This window comes from Dendrobates tinctorius, unplaced genomic scaffold, assembly GCF_039654945.1.
Source record: "Dendrobates tinctorius isolate UK_male_01 unplaced genomic scaffold, ASM3965494v1 ptg000034l, whole genome shotgun sequence".
In the NCBI taxonomy this organism is placed as follows: Eukaryota; Metazoa; Chordata; class Amphibia; order Anura; family Dendrobatidae; genus Dendrobates; species Dendrobates tinctorius.
Genome location: NW_027361702.1, coordinates 24,100,296 through 24,127,854, shown reverse-complemented (window position 1 = coordinate 24,127,854; position 27,559 = coordinate 24,100,296). Strand labels below are relative to the sequence as shown.

The 27,559-nt window shown below is 43.8% G+C and overlaps 1 protein-coding gene across 3 annotated transcripts in view; it reads right to left on the bottom strand.

Annotated features, from left to right (window-relative positions):
* The window catches only part of LHX6 (LIM homeobox 6), a 276,203-nt gene that overhangs the window by 9,189 nt on the left and 239,455 nt on the right, over positions 1-27,559 (bottom strand). For all 3 annotated transcript variants that reach the window (XM_073573163.1, XM_073573162.1, XM_073573161.1), the window contains 3 exons: positions 5,125-5,345; positions 1,188-1,288; positions 1,012-1,107 (listed from right to left, as the gene is read on the bottom strand). In XM_073573163.1, coding sequence (XP_073429264.1) covers positions 1,012-1,107; positions 1,188-1,288; positions 5,125-5,345 — 418 coding nt within the window. The remainder of the gene's footprint in view (positions 1-1,011; positions 1,108-1,187; positions 1,289-5,124; positions 5,346-27,559) is intronic.

Here is a 27,559-nt window from a genome sequence, read left to right as displayed (position 1 = left end):
GACAGAGTATGTGGTTTTCCATTGTCTTGCTAAAATATGCAATGTCTAGATGTAACATATGCTGTTCTAAAACCTTCTACAGTATATAAGCATTGATAGCACCTTTCAAGATGTGTAAGCTGCCCATGCCATAAGCACTAATGATACCACATACCAGGATAGTCCCTCTCCTGTTGAGTCAGCAGGACACAACTTCAGTGGTTTCCATAAAATATTTTAAAGTTCGACTCGTCTGACCGCAAAACAGTTTTCTGTTTTGCCTCAGTCCATTTTAAATAAGCTTTGGCCCATTTCAAAGTCTTTGCAATTTTATGTTGATGAACATTTTTCTGAGATTGACCCACACTTTTTAGACAAAGTTGTTCACAACTTCTGACCATCTTTGCTTCTTAGAGACTCTGCCTCTATAACATGACTTAGTTGAAAATTGACCCTCTAGCTGTGTTTCATTAGTAGCACTTACTTTTCCAGCCCTTTGTCAGTACTGTTCCAACTTTCTTGAGATTTGTTGCTGCCGTCAGTTTCTAATCGAGTTAATTTTTTCATCTGAAATGGAAAAATATCCTCCGTTCACCTTCTGATCTGTGATCTATGTTCTGTTGTGAATAAAATATCTCTATAAGAGATTTCCAAATCATTGCATTCTTGTTTTCTTTACATTTTACTAAGTGTCCCACCTTTTTTTTGGAATTGGGGCTGTAATTGATTAACCATTCATGTATGATTGTTATGGACCGATAACAATCACCAGACTAAAAGGCGGTGGCTCATTCACTGCAATACCTGGCACAGCAACGTTCATGACAATGTGGCCAGCCTGCAGACCATGGCACAATCATAGTCCTGTGGACTTCCGTGTGCCAGGCACTGTGGTGAAAAGGCCACTGTCCCATTGTTCTCCTGATCTGTGAGGGCTTCAAGGGTCTGATCTACATTGATCGAACATTTGATGTTCTATCTCAAGGAAAACTTTTTTAATCTTTTTCAGCAAAATAGCGTGTCTTTACTGACCTGGATAACTCTTCTGCTCAGTCCTGTCATATCTGCAAGTTTCTGAAGTGTTTGGGCATCGGGATTATTATCCTGAGCAAACTGTGCCTGCATCACCTGGAGGACAGAGTAGATTAGTGGCAGATTCCTGTGCGTTCCCTTACACTTAACATTAAACCCGTCAGTGAATCTCAAACCTGTAGCTGTTCTGCTGTGAATGATGTTCGGGCACGTTTTGCTGGTTTTGGCTGGCTGTCCTGTTCTGACGGTACTGCCCCCTCCAAAGTAATCCCATTCCCTGAAAAATACAGATATTCTTCACTAGTTTTATGATTAAGGGGGTCAGGTCACCAGCTTATTTTCCCTGTACCTATGAATATTCTGTTTTTCATTAATTTCACCATCCAGTTCCTGAGATATGAGCCTTTTTATTTGGTTCTAATTTTTATGGTTTTTAAAAAGGGGGCATAGCTCATAGAGTAGCAGTGCAGAGTAGCCTAAAGACAAGCCCCTGAGGATCCTGTGAGCCACGCCCCCTTAGTAAAGACCATTAAAGATCAGCACTAAATAAAAATGTGCATATCTCTGAAACTGAATGGTGAATTTAAAAATAAATAATTGAATAGTAAGGGGGGCAGTAAGAATGAAATAAGAGCAACAGCAGAACCCTTGACCTGGTAGGAAGTCCTCTTTAAGCAATGTTGTACAATATATTAAATTTCATTATGACAGTGATGGTAATTATTAATGTCCACATTCATCTATTCAGACCACTTGTAATACAGATAATTTTGTTTGTGACCTACATTAATTTGATCTTATTACCCTACAGTCTCAGTGGGTGATGATTGTTATTTTTTTCACTTCTGGTGACATAATAACAGGTGATTCATGCCACCTGGTTCCTTGCGAAACCACAAAGTTGTTCTAATTTTACAGACTACTGTGCAGATTCTGGTGCAGTTCTGCAGCAGATTTGGCCCTGCAGAACTGCAGCAGAACTGTAAGTGATGTACAGTACCATTTAAGGCTATGTAAAACAAAAAACGCTGTGCACATGCTGCAGATTTTTCCGCGCAGATTTGGTGCAGATTTAAAACTGCAGCATGTCGCTTCTTTTGTGCAGTTCTGCAGCAGTTTTTCATCTGCTTCATTATAGAAATCTGCAGGTGAAAACTGCAGGGGAAATCCGTGCAAAAACTGCACTAAATCTGCACCTAAAACTGCAGGTAAAACGCAGGTCATTTTACCTGCAGATTTAGCAAAATCTGCGCGGAAAATTCCACAGCAGAATCCGCACCGTATGCACATAGCCTAAGCCTTAAAACGTAGATACCACAATATGATCACTTTTACGAAAGACACAAAAAAGTGACAGCGGATAAAGTTGTAAAACTTTTCTCAAGCACATGTCATTAGTAAATTATAAGATTTTATCTCAGGATTTCGGGCTTTAATTTTATGATACCGTAGTGCATGATGCATGAGATTCACCTCTTGAGGATAGATAGTGGACTCCCGTATCCATCTTTTAAGGGACAGAGCTTTAATAACAAAGTTACTTAGTTTTGCTGATTATGTATAGTATATTTGAGAATTATTTTATAAATTACTTCATGAAGCAGATGATTAAGTCCTGCTTAAACTGTAAGCCTACGTCCTCCACACTTTTCCTTAGGCCATGTTCACACGTTCAGTATTTGTTCAGTATTTCACATCAGTATTTGTAAGCCAAACCCAGGAGTGGATGATAAATACAGAAGTGGTGACGTGTTTCTATTATACTTTTCCTCTGATTGTTCCTCTCCTGGTTTTGACTACAAATACGGATGTAAAATACTGATCAAATTCTGAATGTGGCCTTAGCTTTATTGACAGTGCTCAGTTGCCCAAAGTGAGCGCTGCCTCACCTGAATTGCTGGCACTGCGTATGCACACTAAGGCTGGTTTCACACTAGCATTTGGGAGAGCTGAGGAGGGCTGCATAGTTTCTCCGTGAAGCTCTGCCCACTGCCGCGCCTCCTCCGGTCAGTTCCGCCTACGTCTGCATACGTTCTGTATACCTATCTTTAACATTGGGTACGCAGGCCGCGCGGATGTATGCCGAAGCGTCCGTGTTGTGAATTCGCTTTCTGGCCTCCCTCTGGTTATTACTGAAGGTAGTGGAGCTGGTCAGATCGACAGAGGGGTTGCGAGTTCTCTTTCTTTTTGTCTTATCCCCTGTTAGATTGGTCTCTTTTGCTCTGCTTTCAGAATATACTAGACTGCTGATATAGTGGGGGGCGAAGTCGTGTGACCAGTGTTTTTTGCATCAGACGTGTTGGACTTTTTGCAGGGTTTTTTGCGTGATTGCAGACAGTATCTTTCCTTTCCTGTCCTGTCTAGTCAGTGTGGGCCCCATCATTTGCTCAGTCTATTTTCCTGCCTGTGTTTGTGTTTTCATCTTGTCTCACCGACAATATATGTTTGGGGGCTATCTATTCCTTTGGGGTCTGCTCTGGGGCAGTTTAGATTTCCCCTTTCTTGCTTTAGGCTTAGTTAGCTCTCCGGCTGTGCCGAGGCATCTAGGATCATCGTAGGTACGCTCCACGGCTATTGCTAGTTGTGTGGATAGGATCAGGGGTCTGCAATCCGCTTAGGTTCCAACCTTTTCTGTGGCTTAGCCTGGATCTGCTCTCCTCCTCGGTGACCCATTCATAACACGTCCGCATGCGTCATTTTGACGATGCGACGACTGCAACAAATTGCAACACGTTGCGTTCAACACAGGTCGCTGCAGCATCAAAACGACACAAGCGGACGCATTCACATACATCCGCACGGCCTGCGTACCCAATGTTAAAGATAGGTATGCAGGCCGCATGCAGACGTAGGCGGAGCTGACCGGAGGAGGGGCGGCAGTGGGCGGAACTTCACGGAGGAACTACACAGCCCTCCGCAGCTCTGCCGAACGCAAATGTGAAGTCGGCCTAACACTGCAGGGTTCCAGCAAGCATGCACACTCAAGATCAGTGCTGACGCACTCTCAACATTCTCTCCTGCCTCCAGCTACTATGTGATGTCTTGTGCAGTGAGTGGATGATGCAGATAAGGAGAGATGGATGAGAGCGTGCCCGCACTGATGCCATGTGTGTACCAGTGCTTGCTGGACTCCACGCAGTGTAAGGTAAGCTGAGGGGAAGTGCAGTGGATGCTAATTGAAGGTACACAACAGATACATCCTCAGTTTTTATAATGGCTAAATCCTCTATACAGTGCTTTGAAAAATTATTCATACCCCATCAACTTTTCCACATTTTGTCACGTTATACCAACAAACTTAAATGTATTTTATTGGGATTTTATGTCATTTACCAACAAAAAGTAGCAAGTATTTGTGAAGTGTAAAGGAAATGATACAGGGTTTACTAATTATTTCAAAAATATAAATCTGAAAACTGTGACTTGCATTTGTATTCAGCTCCCGGAGTCAATACTTTGTATAACCACCTGTCGCTACAATTACTGCTGCACTAATTTGGGGTTTGTGTCTACCAGCTTTGCAGATCTAGAGGACACATGTTACCCCTTTTTCTTTGCACACTCGCTCTTTTAGATTGGATGGAGATGTCTGTGATCAGCAATTTTCAAGTTTTGTCACAAATTCTCAGTGGGATTTAGGCATGTTGGAGGCAGAAAGCCAATCATTTATTTTGTTAATGAATGTCGAATGGAGCAGTATAAACCCCACAGCTTTGTCCAGAGACCAAAGGGAAGTCCCATATTTTTCCGAGTGCATAATATTAACCATACTGTCTATATATCGTATTCAGTATAATGATTTGATATCCAGTGGATCATGTACAGAAAGACTTCTGGCAAAAAAAAAAGTTTTCAAATTTTTGTTTGCTAAGGGTCATAGGACTTAAGGTGGGGGACTATGGGGAAACATTGTCGTCCATTCTGTCACCCGCACAGCTGGCTGGCATGACTAATAGGTTAATCATAGCATTGATGAATAACACACAAAAGAAGGAAGTTAACAATGCAAAAGAAAATAGTGCAACATAACAAGAGCATCTTGAATTACAGAAAAAAACACAACTTCAAACTACTCAATATAGAATAAGTTTCAAAGCGCTGTCGACAACTTACCATTTTCCGCTGCCCTTTTCAGGTTTTCAATCATGGTGTCGTAATGGATTCTGCATAAAACCTTCTCTTCCACAAGGCCAAACTCTTCCCCTGTAGATAGCTGCCTCTTACAGGAGTAGCACGCGAAGCACGCTAGATGATACGCATTTCCCCGAGCTCGTCTCACCCAGTCACTGGCATAGATCTGTCTGCCACATCGCGCACACTTAGTTCCAAATCGGCTGCAAATCAGAGAAAAATTTTTCAAATTTTGTAAGCATGCGCTCCAGTAATTTTTTATATTTTTTTATATATTCTACATATAAACTTTATTTGTTAAGACTAAGAGTATTATACTAAGGAAAGGTTTGGGGAAAAATGAAATGAAAATTATAAATAATAATGGATATTTATACACAATGAAAAATGAAAATGAACACTGATACGTTATTCACATATAAATACACATGTAGACCAAACTCCTAAATATATATATATAGATTTAGCCAAAGCATCTTTTAAAATATATATACTTCTGAATATATCAAACCCAAAAATAAATCCGGCACCACATCAGTCCTAAATAAATCCATACCGCAGAATAAATACTGTATATCTCACAGATTAGACCTCAGAATACAAACCCCTGAATCAGAATGAACCTTAAAATACTTAGAGATCTATGACCAGATTTGGAAGCAAAATTTCTGCAAATTAGGACTGTGCTGGCAAATCCTTGAGTATTGGCATCTATGGATGGTATCCCACATGATTGCCTACATTTTTTTACCCTTGGTCCTTATGGTGGTCCTTCTCACCTATTGTGCCAGTATACAGTTGCACAATGTAAAAAACACAGTATGTCAACACTTGCACATCAACCTCTTATGGAACGTACCTTAAGTATACATCTGTTTTTGGGTCCATAGGACAGGCATTGCAAGTAATTATTCTTCTGTGGCCAGACACACTTCTAAAAATTCAGGTGAGCCCTCATGAGACAGTTGGACAGTTAATTTTGCTAATTCGGAATGATTTTGCTCAGATATTGTTCCTGCAGATTATATTGGGAGGTTTCAGCTCCTCAGCCTGCAGAGATGTGAATACATGTCTAGGCTATAACTTAGGCTGCAGCTGAGCACTAGCACAAGAAAAATAAAGGAAGTCACTTAAAAAATTACTCAACTTGTCATTTAAATTAATTACTACAAATAAACTGCAATTTTTTAAAAAAACTAAGCAAAACACATGCATGGGGGGTCTGTGACTGTCTACCTCTCCTCCATGAGTAGTGCAGAGACGGTCAATCTCTATCTGCTCTCCGTGTGCAATGTGGGCTCTGACACTCCCTACTTACCCTCCATATGTGGTATGGGCCCTGTCACTTTCTACCTGCCCTTCATGTGCAGTGTGGGCTCTGGCACTCCCTACCTACCATCCATGCCTACTTGCTGTAAATGCCTAGTGTGGGCACTGATGCTTTCTACCTGCCTTCTATGTGTAGTTTAGGCTATGTAACTCTCTACCTGCCCTTCATAGGTAGTGCAGGGTCTGTCACTCTCTATTGTTCTTCTCTCCCTTCTAGAAAGAACCCTATCTAACAGAAAAGATATGGAGTGTTAAAAGACGTAACCCATCAGCTCTTCCTATGATGGGGAAATGGACACCCACCTCTTAGATGTATGTCTGTGCTGTTCGCATACTGTATACACAAAATATTCTAGCCCATCAACTACAGCATGTGTGGGGACCATTTTTCTTTTCTTATAAGGCTACTTTCACACTTCAGTTTTTTGCCGTGAGCCGCAAACCGGCAGAGTGTGAAAAAACGTATCCGATTTCGTTTTGTAAAAACCTGATGCAACCGGATTCGTTTTTAGGACGGATACAGTGCACCATAAATTTAAGGGAGCAGTGACCCGGTGAGACTGGAGAGGAGAGCGACCCGATGAGACTGGAAAGAAGAGCGACCCGGTGAGACTGGAGATGAGAGAGAGCGAGAGAGATTTTTTTTCCGCCGCTTACAGGGTTAACATTCATGGCCGAGGAAATTTACCGGGCACGCGCAGTGGAAAAAAGCGGTCCGGCACAGGTAAAAAACGTTGCATGGAACGTTTTTTCAGGACGCCGCACCGTCACTTTTTTGCCGTATCCGGCAAAAGCCGGACATGCCGTGTGTTAATTCGGCGCACTGCGGCAACAATGTATCTCAATGGGGAAAAAGCCGGATCCGGCACCACATATCGCTGGATCCGGTTTTGCACATTTTCGCTGCAGGGCGCCGGATTCAAAAAGCCGGGAATGTGAAAGTAACCATAATTACATTTCATACTGAGGAAAGGGCAACTTGAAAACTCTTTGCTATCTTCTTATAGCCTTCCCCTGCTTTGTGGTCTTCACCATTTTCATTTTCAGAGTGCTGGGCAGCTGCTTAGAAGAACACATGGCTGCTGCTTTTTGGCACAAGGTTAGAAGAGGCTAGGTTTTTAAAAAGCTGGGAAGTTTGCATCACCTGGCCTTTCCTAACGATAATAGTGAACAAGCCATAACCCTAACAGGATAATTAAGGTCTGAAATTTGGGCAAACTTATCTGAGCACACAAATCTCCAAGGGTGCCCAAGCTTTTGCATCAGCCCATTTTCTTTTTTGTAATTTTTAAAATGTAAAAAAAATGACTGTTTTGCTTAAAATACAAAGGAAATGTGTCATCTTTAACTTTAGACCTTTTAGAGATCATTTATTCTTCAACTTGCTTAACAGTTCATAATACCAGTAATTTTAACCAAGGGTGCACAAACTTTTACATGCCACCGTACATCACATGGGATACACTGAGACTCTGCTATATATATTTCACAGAGGATTCACTGAGAGTAGTGCATGCACCAGAAAGGATACTCGGAGACTGCTGTATATACATCACATAGGACACACTGAGACTGCTGTATACATGACATAAGATGCACAGAGATTGCTGTATATACAATAAATATACCACATAGGAGACACTGAGACTGGTGTATGCATCACATTAGAGACAGTGTGCCTGCTGCAAACATCTCAAATCCACAAGCAAAGACCACACTAATCCAATTGTATTGACATAATACAGCATTGCATACACTGCGGAGCTCACTAGTGAATGCTGCTTGCATGTGCTCTACAGAAAAATTAAAAAGCCAACAGCTGGAAAAGCAGCCCAAGCACTGATGCCCACCAGAAATTTTCCAAGGGACAGTTCAAATGACATCGAGGGCCAGAGGTTTCCTGCCCCAGATCTACAATATGAATATTCAAATTATGACTGTACTTTCAGAAAACTTGATCTCACTTGGGATCATGTACTACATGTCCAATCTGCAAATCACTAAATTTAGAAATAATGATGTCTGTGCAGAAAAAGACTCAAATTACCCTATTGAGGACTTTGATCATAAGTCATATTGCAAGGCTCATTAAAGAGTCTACTTCCAATAGGTGGCGCTAGAGTTCACGTTTTCTTACTCTATTAAAAGACAATTTGCATATTTACTTTCCCAGATGAGCATGCAAGGCGTTTTAGTCTCCTCATACTGGCTTGCCAGACCTGGCATGTCACTCTCCATAAGGAGAAAACTTACCCCTTAGATCCCAGTCTTAGGATCTCTACCAGTCACATCAGATCTCATACTTTGCACTGATGATGGGCAACCGGGGGGGAAACACCATGTCTGCAACTTGAGATTCTAATTTCGCTTTAATCCTATGTCATATTGCCAGGCTCGTTAAAAGGTCGATAGTGACTTGTACGATGGCTACTTCCAAAAGATGGAACAAGAGTACAAGTCCTCTTCTCTGAAGAGACAATTTGCATATTTAATTTCCCAGTTGAGCATGCAAGGTGTTTAAGTCTCCTCATACTGGCATGACAGAGCTGGCTTGTCACTTCCCATACGGAGAAAACTTACTCTTTAGATCCCAGTCGTAGCCTCTCGCCCAGCCAAATCAGATCTCGTACTTTGCACTGATCAGAGGCAATCCCCCCAAAACACGATGTCTGCAACTTGAGATTCTGATTTGGCTTTTATCCTAAATAATTTTGCAAGGTTCATTAAAGGGTCGATATTGATTGCTACAATAGGTGGCGCTAGAGTTCAAGTCCTCAAGAGACAGTGTGCCTATTGGGGGTGTAAACTTATAACCTTATCGCTACAACACCTGCACCCGAGAGGTTTTATAGTGATCTAAATATCAGACAAGGTCAGAAGACAGCCCTAACCTGTGGCCATCTATTAGGTGAAGGTTATGGTCATGATCACAGACTTTCAAATCTGCAGCTGTGGCAGGAAAATCTAGGTTTGTTCACAGTTAAAACAGAGCAGTGATTTGCAGCCGATCCCACATTTGTAACAGAGATAAAAATGGAATACAAACACAGAGCTGTACTTCATATGGCACAGTACAAAAATAAACACATACTAAAGCAGCTCGCTCATTCATTACAGACGACATTTAAATTACACTTAATGTCCTTGTATTTGTTTAGGTTTTATGTTTTATGTTGGAGAAATTAAAATGTTTTTTTTTTCCGAACATCATAAAATTATTTAAAATACTTTATTATTTGTTACATTTTCTGACCACTTTTTGTAATTCAATAAACATGATTCTTAGCTTTTATTAATGGAGAAAAAAAACTTTTAATTAATTATTGTTTTACTCGGGTTGAACCAAATATTTATTAAAAGTAAATTATACTTCAAGGGGTTATTCTGTATACAACATACATCACCTTTCCATAGGAGAGATGATAAATATATGATCTGTATGAGTCCCACTGCATGGATCCCCTGTGATCACGAGAAGTGCCCTTTGTAAATGGAGCATAAGTGAGCAGGTGCAACCATTGCTCAGCTATCTAGATACCAAAGCGGCGACTGCACATGTTCACTACCACTCTGTTTATACAGGTGATATTGTGCACCTCGCTCTCGGGATTCGGGGGATGTCAACAACTGGACAAAATAGAAATTTTGGAATTGTCATATTGTCCTTAAAATTTAGTTCTTGTTTTTTCAGGAAGAGTTTTCAGCAGGCTCGTTATCATAACAGACAGGATTACAATGACAAGTAAAATTTGGATACACAGCTGATATTACGGGATCCAACAAATACAATAGGAGATGTCACAGCTTTACCTACTTCCACAATGACCTTAGCACATGGTCATTGCTGTATTTTTTTGGGCTATAAGACGGACGTTTTTCCTTGCAAATTTAGGAGGAAAACTCTTGTAGTCCGAATGTAGCTTACTGGTGGGAGTGGCGGTGGAGCAGAGTCACAGGAGGGACGGTCGCTACTGCAGGAAGCTGGTGGCAGCAGGTGTGGGGCGATGCTGCAGGCCCTGGGCTTGGAGGAGGGAGTGTCCTGAATATGTGAGGCAGGAGCTATTGATCTTCTGGTGGTGGGTTACAGGAAAATGGCACTGATGTCAGTGCATGCGCAGATTTAGATCTTGACTCAATGATGAGCCGAGATCACAATCTTCATATGTGCAACCTCCAACGTAATTTTCCTGTAACCCACTGCCGGGAAATCAATGTGTGCAGTGGGTACTCCGCTCCTGCCTTGCACTGCTGACATTTTCTTGAAGCCCACCTCCGGGATATCAATGGCTCATGCCTCACACCACCGGGACACTCTCTCCTCCCAGCCCAGGGCCCGCAGCATCTCCCCACTCCTGCCGCCACCATCATGCAGCGATGACCATGCTCCTGCCTCCTGTGACCCTGCTCCACCACCATCATCCCCCCCTTCCCCGGTAAGCTAAATTCAGACTATAATGCGAACCCTCATTTTTACATTAAAAATTATTTTTTTTCCCTATTTTTCTCACCTAGATTTGGGGTGCATCTTATGGTCCGCTGCATCTTATAGTCTGAAAAGTACGCTAGATGCTTCGATACAAAATAAAAGGTTGGGGTCTGACCACTGTGGCTATGTACATGTGAATTTCCTAAAAGCACAGGAATTAGGAGCCTGACTTAAAGGGAACCCATCACCAGGCTTTTACAATTTAAACTAACCATCACCTCTATCTCCAATTTTACAGTAGTCTAACAACCTACATATAAGCACCTAACTCCCTCTGCATAGCCCCAAAAATACCTTTTATAATCCCCTCTTACTCGTAGTCTGGTCCATTGGAAGTCGCTGGTCTTGCTCCACCCCTCTTCTCTCACCGCAGTCGCTGTCCTAATGTCCTGCTTCATGTAAAAGATGCATCCTAAGTCATCCACACAGCGCCCCCAATCTTGTTCCTGCTCAGGCATACTGAGGGCACAACAAAGTACTGTAATGCGCATGTGTCGGCTTTACTTCCAACTCATTGTCTCTTTTTTGTCTTCTCCTGGCGCATGCGCATTACCGTACTTTGCTCCACAAAATAAAGTGCAAGAGCGAGACTGGAAGCACTGTGCGGATGATATAGGACGCGACATCCATGTGAAGCAGGGTAGGAGGACGGCAATTGCATGGAGGGAGGAGACGGCTATCAAGACCAGAGACGTTCATCTGATCGGATTGTGCCGTATAGGGGGCTCATAAAAGGTATTTTTTGGGGCTAGGCAGAAGGGGTTCTAGACTGTTGTAAAAGAGGTGGTAAAGGTGCTGGTTGTAATTTATATTGGGAAAACCTGGTGACAGGTTCCCTTTAAGCAATAGGTCCTTTTCTGATGATACATTTCCTTTAAATTTGTAGCAGCATCTCTTCCATTATAGCCCTGTAACTAGGTCCTCAGCAGATATGTTAGTGGTCATCCCTAGAGGATCTACTGGGCACATTTCCAGTGCCAAATGGTATTCATAGACTACTGGTTACAGAAGAGCCAGGAATAGCCCATACATGTGGGTTTCCACGATCTCTTAGGTCTCTAGTCTGCAAGTTTGCAGGAAATTATGTCCTAAAGGAACTTTATTGTTGTCCCTTTACCTGCACCAGGGATGTCATCTACCAAATCACAGGTTGTATTTACTAGCGGGTCTATACACAGAACAGTTTAATTTTCCGAAGAGAAATTTTTTTTCAACAGAAACAAATATAGTTTATCTCATTAAGCATACATAAAATCTGTAATATCTGTGTTTGTTTTTCTTCTTAATATAGCATTAATTGTTTCAATGCAAATTAAATTTACAACCCCCCGCCGAATGGAGTTCTTAAGTATGTTCGACAGATGTTGAGTAGAGGAACGGCAGTTAAGGCCTGTAGTCTCAGCTCTGCAGATACCCCTGCTGCCGCCGTGAAAAGGCTGGTCGGTATTCTAGCTGATTGCAAATTAGATAATCAAGATCAATTGTTTCGGAGCAGAAAAAGACGTAGGATAATTAAGAAGAAAATTAGGCTTCATGGGAAACAAAAATGTAAAAAAAACATTCAGCTACATATGTGGCTTGCAGCTGAACATTAATAAATGAGGCTGCGTTCTTATTATAGGGAGCCCCATAAGTAATGTTGTATTATGTAACTAGCATGGCATTGATACAGATTTATGCTGTGAGTAAGGACAGAACAAAGCATTCAATGATGCCAGACAAATCTAAAATGAAAATGGTCTTGTCCAAGTATTAGATTCAGTTGTGTGAAAAAGTGCTTGCCCCTTCCTGATTTTTTATTCTTTTGAATGTTTGTCACACTTAAATATTTTAAATCACCAAACAAATGTAAATATTAGACAAAGATAACATAAGTAATCACAAAATGCAGCTTTTAAATGAATGTCTTTATTATTAAAGGAAAAAGAAATCCAAACCTACAGAGTCCTGTATGAACATGTATTGCCCTCCCCCTTAAACCAAAATTAACTGTGGTTTATTACATCTGTGGGAAGTGGAGATCATATTCCCTAGCCACATGCAGGCCTGATTACTGCCATGCCACTGCTCAATCAAGAAAACACTTAAATAGGACCTTCCTGACCAAGTGAAGTAGACTAAAAGATTCTCAAAAGCCAGACATCATGCCGCGATCCAAAGAAATTCCGGAACAAATGAAAAACAAAGTAATTGAAATCTATCATTCTGGAAAAGATTATAAAGCCATTTCTAATGCTTTGGGACTCCAACAAACAGTGAGAGCCATTTCACTCATTGGAATATTTTATGTCATTATTTAGTAAAATTTCAAAAAGGGAAGGATCTGGTTAAAAATAAAAATGTACTCCCTACTCTGGTCAAGTGGTTGTATGAGAAGAAAAAACCTGAGCGATTCCGGAATCTAGGCTCATGGTAACATTTTATCCAGCATTTGTGTATGTCACCAATAAATTGGAAAAAAATGGTTTTCTTCATTGTTTTTTGTTTATTTTCATTATGCACTGAAGTACTGAGATCACGGCTTTCAGAAACATTTTGGACCATATAGGTAAATAATCAGGGCCCCTGAATTATTTATTATGCCCATTAATCTACATCTTGTATTCTATTACTTACATTCTTGCCTAGCATGGCGGCAAACTGATTATTTATTGCATTATCTGATCTTAATGTTGTTTCTATATCCTATTCTATACAGCTCTGGCAAAAATTAAGAGACCACTGCAAAATTTTCAGTTTGTCTGATTTTTCTCTTTATATTTAGGTATATTTTTGAGTAAATGTAAATTGCTCTTTTATTCTATAAACTACTGGCAACATGTCTTCGAATTTCCAAGCACTAAATTTTGTATTTATTTTCAGAAAATGAGAAATGGTTAAAATAACAAAAAAATACAGTGCATGCAGACCTCAAATAGTGCTAAGAAAACAAGTTCATAATCATTTAGAAACGACAATACTAATGTTTTATCAGGAAGAGTTCAGAAATCAATATTTTGTGGAATAACCATGATTTTTAATGACACCTGTCATGCGTCTTGGCATGCTTTCCACCAGTCTTTCACACTGCTTTTGGGTGACCTTATGCCACTGCTGGTACAAAAATGTAAGCAGTTCTTCTTTGTTTGATGGCTTGTGACTATCCCTCTTCCTCTTGATCACATTACAGAGGTTTTCAATGGGGTTCAGGTCTGGAAATTGGGCTGGCCATGACAGGGATTTGATGTGGTGGTCCTTCATCCACACATTGATTGACCTAGCTGTGTGGCATGGTGCATTGTCCTGCTGGAAAAACCAGTTGGGGAACACTGCCTGAACAGAAGGAATCAACGATTTTTCCAGGATAACCTTGTATGAAAGAATACAAAGAATAACCTGCCCAATTCCAGCCTTGCTGAAGCATCCCCAGATCATCACTGATCCTCCACCAAATTTCACAGTGGGTGCAAGACACTGTGGCTTGTACACCTCTCCAGGTCTCCGTCTAACCAATAGATGACCAGGTGTTTGGCAAAGCTGAAAATTAGACTCAGAGAAGATTACCTTACTCCAGTCCTCTATGGTCCATTCCTTATGGTCTTTGGCAAACTTCAGCCTGGCTCTCCTTTGCTTCTCATTGATGAAAAGCTTTTTTTATCTCTACATGACGTGAGCCATGCCTCTAGAAGCCTGTTACGAACTGTTCTTGCCATGCACTCCACCCCAGCTGCCATTTGCCATTCTTTTTGTAGGTCACTTGATGTCATCCTATGGTTGCTGAGTGACATTCGAATAAGATGATCGTCATCCTGGTCAGTGGAGAGTCATTTTCGCCCTCTGCCGGTCTGTAGCTTTGTTGTCCCAATGTCTGCTGAATGACCTTGTTGTAATGGACTGCCATCTTAGAAATTTTAAGGATGGAGCAGTAGCGTAGCTACCGGGGGGGCAGAGGGGGCAGTCGCCCCGGGCCCCGAGCTCCGAGGGGCCCACTGAGCTACGCTACTGTAACTGTATCGGCGTGCACAGCGTGCCCATACAGTTACATTCTGCGGCAGAGCAGGGAGAATCGATCTCCCTACTCTGCTGCCCAGCGCTATGGGCCCCTGAGAAGGCGGTGGGGGGCCCCGGTGCCAGCAGTGGGCCCCCCACCTCACGGCCAGCAATATCGTTATGAGCTTTTCTGTGCGCACAGGACCTGTGATGAGGTCACAGGAGGGGTGGAGTCAGGGGGTCACATGATCAGGGCTTCAGCACAGGGCTCTGCTGTGCTGGTTGTGATGGTGCTGGATGAGGTGAAGTAAGTTTCTGTGTGGGCTCAGGAGGTGTTTACAGGGTGGATGTAGCAGAGCTGTGTGTGTATGAGGTGTACAGAGCGGAGCCGTGTGTGTAGAAGGTGTACGGAGCAGAGATATGCATGTATGAGGTGTACAGAGGAGCGGAGCCGTGTGTGTATGGGGTGAGCAGAGCTGTTTGTGTACGGAGCGGAGGCAAGTGTGTACGGGGTGTACAGAGCAGAGCCGTGTGTGTATGGGGTGTACAGAGCAGAGCCGTGTGTGTGCGGGGTGTGCGGAGCAGAGCTGTGTGTGTACAAGGTGTACAGAGCGGAGCCAGGTGTGTACAAGGTGTATGGAGTGGAGCCGCATGTGTACAGCGTGTATGGAGCAGAGCCGTGTGTATAGTGGGTGTGGAGCAGAGCCGTGTGTGTATAGGGGGTACCAGGTGCAGTAATAGGGACACATACGGCAGCAGCGGCTCAGTATTGGGGTATCAAGTGCAGTAATAGGGACACATACGGCAGCAGTGGCTCAGCATTGGGGTATCAGGTGCAGTAATAGGGACACATACGGCAGCAGCAGCTCAGTATTGGGGTATCAGGTGCAGTAATAGGGACACATATGGCAGCAGTGGCTCAGCATTGGGGTATCAGGTGCAGTAATAGGGACACATACGGCAGCAGAGGCTCAGTATTGGGGTATCAGGTGCAGTAATGGGGACACATACGGCTGCAGCGGCTCAGCATTGGGGTATCAGGTGCAGTAATAGGGACACATACGGCAGCAGAGGCTCAGCATTGGGGTATCAGGTGTAGTAATAGGGACACATATGGCAGCAGCGGCTCAGTATTGGGGTATCAGGTGCAGTAATAGGGACACACACGGCAGCAGAAGCTCAGTATTGGGGTATCAAGTGCAGTAATAGGAACACATACGACAGCAGTGGCTCAGTATTGGGGTATCAAGTGCAGTAATAGGGACATATACGGCAGCAGCGGCTCAGCATTGGGGTATCAGGTGCAGTAATAGGGACACATACGGCAGCAGCGGCTCAGTATTGGGGTATCAGGTGCAGTAATAAGGACACATACGGCAGCAGAGGCTTAGTATTGGGGTATCAGGTGCAGTAATAGGAACACATACGGCAGCAGCGGCACAGTATTGGGGTATCAGGTGCAGTAATAAGGACACATACGGCAGCAGAGGCTCAGTATTGGGGTATCAAGTGCAGTAATAGGGACATATACGCAGCAGCGGCTCAGTATTGAGGTATCAGGTGCAGTAATAGGGACACATACGGCAGCAGCGCACAGTATTGGGGTATCAGGTGCAGTAATAAGGACACATACGGCAGCAGAGGCTCAGTATTGGGGTATCAGGTGCAGTAATAGGGGCACATATGGCAGCAGCGGCTCAGTATTGGGGTATCAGGTGCAGTAATAAGGACACATATGGCAGCAGAGGCTCAGTATTGGAGTATCAAGTGCAGTAATAGGGACATATACGGCAGCAGCGGCTCAGCATTGGGGTATCAGGTGCAGTAATAGGGACACATACGGCAGCAGCGGCTCAGCAATGGGGTATCAGGTGCTGTAATAGGGACACATACGGCAGCAGTGGCTCAGCATTGGGGTATCAGCAGGATGATGGGTTTGTGCAGGTTGGGGATACATGGTGATGGGGCTGGAATATGAGAAGTGAAGCGTGTCGTTGTATTCTCTGTAGCCGAGTCCTGTCTGGAGGAGTTGTCATGTCAGTCTGGGCCAGATGGAAAAGATGTGAAAAGTGACCGATTCCATCAGAAAGAACGTCAGAGGTAAGACACCAACTATACCTGTGCAGTAATCACATATGTTTTGTAGGACTGGTATCATCACTGACCATATTGCGGTAATATCCATGTTGGTCTTTATATAGGGATTATTTTCAGTAACAGCGCAGTCATCTCTTACATCCACTATTAGGGTGCGTCACCGAGTTGTAATCAAAATTACCTAGTTAGGGGCCCACTCAGAAGTTTCGCCCCCCCTGAACCGAAACCCTAGCTACGCCTCTGGGATGGAGGCAACATGACGCTCACTGTATCCCTTTGCTAGTAAAGTCAGAATTGAGTCCTTCTTTTCCTCACTGAAGACTTTTCTTTTTAACTCCTTTGGCATGGTTAAAAGTTAATTTTTTCATTCCTATTACTTTTGGGATATTACCAGCACTTGTTTTGCCATCCAGCTTGTCCTATTGCAAGAGGATTGTGAACACCACAGCAGGGTTTTATACTTTCCTTTGTTAAATAAGATTTGGTTCAGGTGATCACCTAATCAGAAGCACATTAAGTAGAATGAGGTGTACTCTGGTTGGAATTCAACTGACACTGGAATGGAATGGCTGTCAGACATGTAGAGAAGCTGATTTTTATAAAACTGTGCAGTGGTCTCTTAATTTTTGACAGAGCTGTATATTTAGTTTCTCCATGAAAGTGAGAAAACAGAACAGTTAATTGGTGTGTGTTCGTTAACACATGTGAAATAAAGAGCACCAGGAACTTGGTTTGCCCATTGTTACCAATCAAGGTATTTTTGGACTCCTTCTTTGCCAAGTCCCCTGACAGTATCACCTAAACTGCCATGATGTGGCTTTGATTGATGTATTGTGGAGGCATTATCAATACTGCTGCACCATGCCAGCACTAAAACATCCTCTCCTCCAAAAAGGTGACATCTAGACAACCTATACTACACCATTTACACAATTCAATATTCAGGGGAATATGTCAGCAGTGTTTTGCTACTAAATATATGAGCAGCATAAGGTAGGGGCAGAGGCCCTGATTCCAGTTATGTATAACTTACTGGGCTACTTGCTGCAGTTTTGATAAAATGACAGTTTTATCTACTGCAGATCTAGCTGTTTACTAAATGCTGAGCTCTGCATAACCATGCCCACACCACTGATTGGCTGATTTCTGTGTACAGTGTCCGTAAGCAGAAAGCTGCCAATCAATGGTGTGGGTGTGGCTGGACTACATGGCAGCAGGTTTACTAGTCCTCTAGTGATAATCTCCTGCTGATAAATCAGTGATTTTATCAAAACTACAGCAAGCAGCCCAGCACTGGAGACAGGGTCTTTGTCACTACATCATGCTGCTCTCAGATTACATATTGGCGGAACAGATTTCCACATATTGGTGGCCAGATTAGGTGATGAAAACCTTGTGAAAGATTCCCTTTAACTGCTACATCTTACAGCAACCACAATAATAGAGTTTTCCTATCTAAGACATTTATGGCATATTGATTTTTTAAATGCCATAAATGTCTTATTAGAGGGGGGCTGACTACTGGGACCCCCCCCCAACTACTGAGCTGTCACTATCCCCAGCTCTTTTGAACACACTACTTGTAAAGTAGACCACAAAAAGTCACACAAAATCCTCAGGTGTGAGAACTATTCCTTTCGAGCCAGCAGGCACCAGAGTAATTATTAGTTATTACATTAATCATGCAACTCCGAGTTTTACGCAAGTTAATTGAATATTTAAAATAGTTACTTCATGTTCATCACGGTAATATAGAAAATGAGCTGAGAATGAACAAGCAATAAAACAGTAGATTAAAAAATATACTGTATTTTATACAGAATAAAATTATATTTACAGAGGAGGCAAAGCAAAAGGTATTGGTCATGTAACAGTAATGTTGGGACGTAATAAGCCTCTAAGTGTGACTTTATAAGTGTTCTGCAGAAATATACCAGGAATAAACCAGAAGTGACCAGAAGTTACTCTTTCACTATAATTACATATGCCTTTACAGTTTTTGCTCCACTAATCCTCACTCTCCTTCCCTAACCACACACCCCAGCACACTCTAAACAAATAATCATCTCTCCTTCCCTCTTACCTCCTCATCTGACCTCATCTGCTGACCTTCTCCTCAACATCACATCTCTCCTACTAAAACATAAACCAGGCTGGCCACTCTCCTTCTCCCACTTGTTCTCCCTCTGTCTGCTTCTACTCACTTCCAATACTGGATCCCCACAGCTGATTCTTCCCATTAATTCTTCCTCCTACCACTCCATACCTAATATGAACTACCGCAATCTCTCCTACATAAAACCCGTGCCCTTAATGCCCAACCCCCTGCTCCCTCTCTCTCGATCACTCTGGAATGCCCACTCCATCTGCAACAAGCTCCATGTGATTCATGACCTCTTTACTAAAGTTGAGCGAAACGGGTCGGTCAAATTCATAAGTCGCCGACTTTCGCTAAAGTCGGGTTTAATGAAACGAAACCCGACCATAGCGTGAGGTCGGCCAAGAGGTCGGCGACCAGAGCGCCAAAGTCGCGTTTCAAATGATGCTTCCAGCGCCCTTTTTCAGCCAATGATGGAGGACGCACACTGTGGGCAACGTGATGACATGGGCAGCGGTCACCACCATCTTTGAGAAGGGCATGCAAGTGATTGGCTGGCTTTGTGTGGCATCACAGGGGCTAAAAAAGAGCGTGAATGCCGATCGCCATCTTACTTCTGCTGATCTCAGAATAGGGAGAGGTTGCAGCTGCTGATTCTGTAGGGAGAGCGTTAGGCAGGGACGAAGAACAAAAAAAGCTGCCTCTGCTGGTAGCGATTTTCACTGTACAACACAACAGTTTGTGTGCAGTGACAGGGGAGGATATATTTTTGTGCATCAGCTCTGTTGGTTATTAGGCTGCCTTATAAGGCTCCCTGATAGCTGCATTGCTGTTTGCACACTGCTGTGCAAACTGCTTTTTTAAAAGCAAAAATACTTTTCTTCCTCTTTTCTGCACAGTTACCAAGCGCTCATTTTTCCACACTTTTGAGTGCAGCAGTCCTGCTTATTAGGCTGCCTGCTGCCATACTTGGGACTGAGAGCATCATTGTCAGCCTCCTAAAATCTCTAGGGAGATTCAAAGTCTCCCCAATACCATATACACCTTGTACCTGGTCATACACCAGCCAATTTCAGCCTGTTAAATTGACGTGTAATCTATAGTGGGCCTGAGATAATAGTTCAGCCTCCTAAAATCTCTAGGGTGATTCAAATTCTCCCCAATACCTTATACACCTTGTACTTTGTCATACACTAGCCTATTTCAACCTGTTAAATTGAGGTGTAATCTATAGTGGGCCTGAGATAATAGTTCAGCCTCATAAAATCTCTAGGGAGATTCAAATTCTCCACAATACTATATACACCTTATACTTTGTCATACACCAGCCAATTTCAGCCTGTTAAATTGAGGTGTAATCTATAGTGGGCCTGAGATAATATCTAAGCCTCCTAAAATCTCTAGGGAGATTCAAATTCTCCCCAATACTATATACACCTTGTACTTTGTCATACACCAGCCAATTTCAGCCTGTTAAATTGAGGTGTAATCTATAGTGGGCCTGAGATAATAGTTCAGCCTCCTAAAATCTCTAGGGAGATTCAAATTCTCCCCAATACTATATACACCTTGTACTTTGTCATACACCAGCCAATTTCAGCCTGTTAAACTGAGGTGTAATCTATAGTGGGCCTGAAATAATAGTTCAGCCTCCTAAAATCTCTAGAGAGATTCAAATTTTCCCACATACTATATACACCTTGTACTTTGTCATAAACCAGACAATTTCAGCCTGTTAAATTGAGGTGTAATCTATAGTGGGCCTTAGATAATTGTTCAGCCTCCTAAAATCTCTAGGGAGATTCAAATTCTCCCCAATACTATATACACCTTGTACCTTGTTTTACAGTACCATATAGCTGGTGGTATTTTGGGTACATTTTCCAAAAAATGAGGAAGTATGGTGTAAGAGGCTGTGAACGTGAGCGGGGGTGCCAGCTGGTACTCATGGGGGTGGTGCATCTTCTGGTAGTGGCAAAAGCACAATAGCACCTAAGGCAGGAGGTGTTGAGCCTGCGTCATCGTCTGGCTCCACAAGGCCTCGAAGGCTCCCTTTTCTGGGAGTAGGTACACCGCTTTTAAAGCTGGAGCTTCAGGAACAAGTTTTGGCTTACATTGCTGACAGCCTCCAGCTCTATCGCCTCCTATTCTGAAGTTTCAAAAAATAAAAGCACTGAGTCGTCAGTGGAGGCTCCTGGTCACGGACAACACCTTTCCTTGTGTCCTTCACCCCTACCAAAAGTGAAGGATGCGGCAGGCCACACTACAGATTACTCCATGGAGCTCTTTTCACATATCATGCCTGGGTTATCAAGTCAAATTGTGAATTCCCCAGTCCAAGATGAATCTGACATGGATCGCACTGATGCACAGCCACTGCTAGATTTTTCTGCTAGTACATTCACTCAGAGCACTACATTGTCCTCGGAGTGTACTGAGCCAGAATCTGACCCTGATGAAACTCAGGTGCCTCTTCCCGCATACTATACCACCTTACACGGCGACACAGAGGAAGGTGCACATGAAATTGAAGAGGAGGTGATGGATGACCCAGTTGTTGACCCAGATTGGCATCCTTTGGAGGAAGAGGGTGCCGCTGCCAATAGCTCAGAAGAGGAGTAGGAGGATCCGCAGCAGGCATCGACATCGCAACAGCTGTTATCTGGCAGGCCCGTAGCAGTCCAAAAACGGGTTACAAAAACCAAAAGTTACAGGACAGCTTGGCCAGACGGTCAAATTAGCACAGCGTGCAAGGCCTCAAACTGTCTTCCATAGTAGGAAGAGTGCAGTGTGGCACTTTTTTGAACAAAATCCTAATGATCAGGCAAAGGTTATCTGTAAGAAGTGCGCAAAGATCTGTAGCCGAGTGAAAAATCTGAGAAATTTGAATACCAGTTGCATGCTTAGACATTTAACCACCATGCACTTGCAAGCGTGGACGGACTACCAAACCTCACCTACCACATGTGCACCTGCTCCGAATGAAGGTAGTCAGCAACGCTACATCGCTTCCCCCACTGTAAGCCCACCAGTTAGCACACCACTAGCAGCAAATGTTGAGGTGTCGTCGCAAGACCAAAGCAGTCAGGGAATCACAATGTCATTGCTATGAAAGCCTGAATCTAGGCCATCAGCAAGACCACCAACACCATCACCATCACCAACCCTCTCTCAGTCCGCCATGTCCACCCCTAGTTCCACCATATGCAGCTCTCAAGTCCATCTCACCCTACCAGAGACTCTGAGTAAGACAAGAAAGTACTCATTCTCTCATCCACGCATACTGTGTTTTAACGCCCACATTGCCAAACTAATGTCGTTAGAGATGATGCCCTACCGGTTGGTTGAAAGCGAAGATTTCCGCGAGCTCATGGCCTAAGCAGTACCACGCTATGACCTACCCAGTCGGCACTTCTTTTCTCGAAAAGCCATCCCAGCCCTCCACCTGCATGTGAAAGACTGCATTGTCCATGCACTCAAGCAATCAGTGAGTGGAAAGGTGCACCTCACAACAGTTGCATGGTCAGGGCTGTTACGTGTCCATCACTGCGCACTGGGTTAATGTGGTGGATGCAGGGTCCACAGGGGACAGCGGCGGTGGGAAAGTGCTACCTAGCCCACGGTATAGGAAACAGTTGGCTGTAGGCGTTCGACCCTCCTCCTCCTCCAGAAGCGAAAGCTCGTCCACAGAGCGCAGTCGCATGAGCACTCCATCCGCAGCTGCCAGTGTTGCACACGAGGTGTCCCACTATCGAACAGCTAGTGGTAAGCGTCAGCAGGCTGTGTTGAAGATGATGTGTTTGGGCGACAACAGACACACCGCGGAGGTACTGGCCGACTACTTGCAGCGACAAACTGAGTCATGGCTGGGCAGTCTACATCTTGAGGCAGGCAAGGTAGTTAGTGATAACGGACGGAATTTTGTGGCAGCCATAGCCCTTGCAAAACTCAGACACATACCTTGCCTGGCTCACACCTTGAACCTGGTGGTGCAGTGCTTCCTCAATAATTATCTGGAGTTAACAGCCCTGCTCCATAAGGTGCCAAGACTGTGCTCGCACATTCGCCAGTCGCCCGTACACTCCAGTCGTATGCAGAAGCTGCAGCGATTGCTCCACCTTCCCAAGCACCACCTAATTATTGACATTGCAACAAGGTGGAACTCCACCCTGCACATTGTAGAGAGGCTGTGCAAACAGAGGCAGGCTGTAATGCACTTGTGGGAGGATACACGGGCAGGCAGTTTGTGGGCAGACCTGGAGTTGTGGGGTGTGCAGTGGTCGAATCTGAAAGACCTCGGTAAAGTCCTTCAGTGTTTTGAGGAATGCACACGGCTGGTAAGCGCAGACGACGCCATAATATTGGCTAACAAACAAGCAACTCTGGTAAACCGTTTGTTTGAGGCATTCCCAGCACACAGCAGCAGTGATGGTTCTCACATGAGCCGTAGGGGGCAACATGGAAGAGGTGTTCGTGGTGCACACATCCGAAGTGGCCTTGGAGACAGGGGTTTCATGACCATGTTTTGCACTGATTTTTCAAGTACCGCTCACACGACTGGTAATACTGCATCGATTGAAAGTGACAGGAGACAGCAGTTGTCAACTATGGTTACAAACTACTTCTCCCATATCGATGTTCTCCCTTACAGGTCATTCCCCTTTGACTATTGGGCCTGTAAATTGGACACCTGGCCTGAATTGGTACAATATGCCTTACAGGAGCTTACAGGAGCTCGTTTGCCCTGCTGCTAGTGTGCTATCTGAAAGAGTCTTCAGTGCTGCTGGATCAATCCTGACAGAAAAAAGGACCCGTCTGTCAACCCAAAATGTTGATGATCTAACCTTCATTAAAATGAACCATGCATGGGTTTCAAAGGATTTTGTCCCACCTTCCCCTGCTGACACATAGGTGCCAGAAAAATGGCTCGCTTTGGTCCTCCTCTTCCTCGGACTTCTCCAATTCCTCCATTTGCAGCTGCTGAATGTCCAACATCAACATATACCATTTTTTCAACTTCCCTAACTGGGCTGCCTCCCCTCCCAGGGCCGGGGTCACCATCTGGCGCATGCACCCGTGCGAGTGCCGTTGCCCTGGACAGGTGGGTGGTCCCACTTTTGGGCAACGGCACTGGCACAGGGTCCCTCATAGTACAATCAAGTGTCTCTGACAGTGGGGGTGCTCCCACGCTGTCAGACACACCGGCGTACTATGAGGGGCCCTGTGCCAGTACCGCCGCCCACGAGTGCTTGCTCAGGGCCCCAGCACTTGCAATACTTACCTCTCCCTGCTCCACCGCTGTGTAGTCTGGGCTGTTAAATGCTTCACTGGGACTGCCACTACAAATTTGGTGAACTGATAGATGATGGTTAAGACGTAGCTATGCCCTGTCCTGCTGGGCTCTATCTTCAGATGATCAATGGCTTCCATTTGTTATGGACGTCGACTCACAATGAGATGCAGTGGTGGTTTATCATCAGCTTTCACAGTTTTCCTACTCACAGACGTGTGACATTCCTGGCCACATTTTTAAATGTGTCCTCTCATGCCAATCCAATACAATCGCCTACGGCCTGTGGCTTCTGTCTTTTGCTCTCCAAAGTTACCTGACAGATCATGATAGGCAGTGAGGACCATGTCTATATCTCTCCCTGTGATCGCAATTTGATGGAGATGAGTAACGGTGATGCGATCCACGGTACTTCGATACAGCAACCCTTTCTTCACAAAGAACTGTTTTCGCTGTCTCCACAGACAAAGTAATTGAGGGTCAGCATCGCCTATGAGAATTCTCCCAGGAGTTTTTCCCGTGATTAGTAATTCCAAAATTTCTGCAATCACTCGACTTTCCAACTGTACATGTATCCATCTCGTTTCCTCTTGCGGAGAGTCTGGACTGTCTTACTGAGACTGCAATGAATATGAAGATTTAAAAATACCCCAACAGTGTATACTGGTGTACACTTCAAATACATTACCCTTTTTCTACTTTTTAGGTTCTTATCTAATCCAGACTGAGGCTGTGAGTGTCTTTGTCGGACTCCGGAATATACAGAGATTTTTCATGTTTAAACTATGCTATATATACCTGTTATCCGGTGATACTGTACCCTTTCTCAACTTTCTACAATCTTGTTGAATCCATACTGGGCCTGAGACCATCTGAGTCTGCCTCCTGATTAGAGATGAGCATTGTTCGAGTCGAACTGTTCGCCAAGTTCAAATTCGAGCTGTTTTGGGTGGTGTTCAAGCTGTTCGTCGAACTCGAACACTTTGCTTAAAATTCGTCTGTTCGAAAACGGTTCGTTCACCAAAAGCGTAACTTTATTTTCACATTAATAATGGTTTTCAATGTTAATAGACAGTTTCATGGCATAGTAGCGGTGTCTGGTAGCCAGCGGTGTAGTACACCTGTCAAGGAGCTACACCGTGTGTGTTTCTAATTATTTTTTACCGCATCTTGTCCAGAAAATCCTTTTGGGCCTTGTAGCACTGTCTGCTACTCAGCAGAGGAGCCCACCTGTGAACCTAGCTATGCCGCCTGTTTATGAAAGAACCAGTTTTTGACTGCATTTAGCCCAGTTAATACTTTGGGCCTAGTAACTGTGTCTGCTACTCAGCAGAGGAGCCCACCCGTGAACCATTTTTTAACTCCATTTGGCCCAGTCAATACTTTGGGCCTAGTACCTGTGTCTACTGCTCAGCAGAGGAGCCCACCCGTGAACCTAGCTATGCCGCCTGTTTATGTAAGCACTGTCTGCTACTCAGCAGAGTTGCCTACCCGTGAACCAAGCTGTGCCGCCTGTTTATGTAAGAACTGTGTACTACTCAGCAGAGGAGCCCAGCTGTTAAGCAAGCTACAGCACCTGTGGTTTGGACACATAATTTTTGCACATTCTATCTGGAATGCCAGTTAGGCCTAATTCCGGAATTCTTGTTGACCTGCACTTACTGGGAAATCCTTGTTCGCAGGGAAGAATTGGAATCCCAGATCCCCATCACTATCGGGGTTCAGTGGGTTATCCGCACCGATAAGCGACACACGCTGGTCCGTTCAGTGTAGCACACGTGCAGCACCGGAAATGTAAGGGCATGACAGAACTGTTATTGCTCGATCTCGCGTGTCCCTCTAGTAAGCTGGACGCGGACCACGGGGGCATGCAGGAGTCTCATTCGTTAACGGAATTAAGCTGACAAATCGCTAGCACAACTAAAAACGGCCATGCACCACCACCCACAGAATCGAGAAAGCTTGCAATCTGTCCATCCTTTCCGTGGCTGGCATGGTTGAGGTTGCCCGTGTGGAGTCCAATTAAGCCGCAGGCTCCACTCCTTGTGGTGGTGCCCTTCTGGACATTCCTTTAAAGTTCAGCTTTGCAACCATACTGCCCCTGTAAACCAAACACTTTGCCTTTATGGACGCTGTTCGGAGGGTCATGGGAATAACGCTGCCCGATCGGCAGTTGGCATAATTTATGGTGGGAAGTCCGACGGTATATGATCGTCTTCAATTTTAGAATTTTTTTTGTATTTTAGATTTTTATTCCAGCCTTTCTTGATTTTATAAGGGCATGACATGCCTATATCTGTGTCTCCTCCTCCTCCTTTTGCTCCTCCACCTCTTTTCTACATGTAGTTGCCCTTTTCCATATGTTATTTGTGTATTCTGAGCATTTTGTCTGCTTTGGGACACCTTTTAAGGTGTTTTCTATGTGTTTCCTATGTGTTTGTATGTGTTTGTGTTTGCCTGCCATTGTTTTCAATGGGGTTCGTCGGTGTTCGTCGAACGTTCGACGAACATTCGACGAACTTGCCTCCTGTTCGACGAACCGAACCGAACTCGAACACTAGCGGGGTGGCTCAACACTACTCCTGATATATAGACGTACATTTTTAATGTTTAAACTATGCTATATATACCTGGTATCTGGTGATACTGTACCCTTTCTGCCAGAAAGTCCTCCACCCACCACTCTAAGTGTATCATTGACACCTGGAACATTGTCCCACATGTGTGATTATTTCTTGCGGATCTTCTTTTTATATTGTGGTGTGATCCATCCTGAGTGTGTGAGAGTCTGTGGTTACTCCTGCAATTTATATGTAGATTTAAAAATTACCCCAACACTGTATACAGCTCTACGCTTGTGATACATTACCCATTTACTGGTTTTTATATTCTGGTCTAATCCAAACTGACCAAGTGAGAGTCTGTTTCTGACTCTGGAAATAAATATTGAGATTGACAATGACCCCTACACTGTATACAGCTGTACGCTTCAGATCCATTACCGTTTTATGGCTTTTTATATTGTGTTGTAATCCACTGAGAGCGTATGTGTCTGCCTCCTGAAATATATACGGAGATTTAGAATGGTTAAACTATACTATATATACCTGCTATCTTATGATACTGTACCCTTTTTCTACTTTTTATA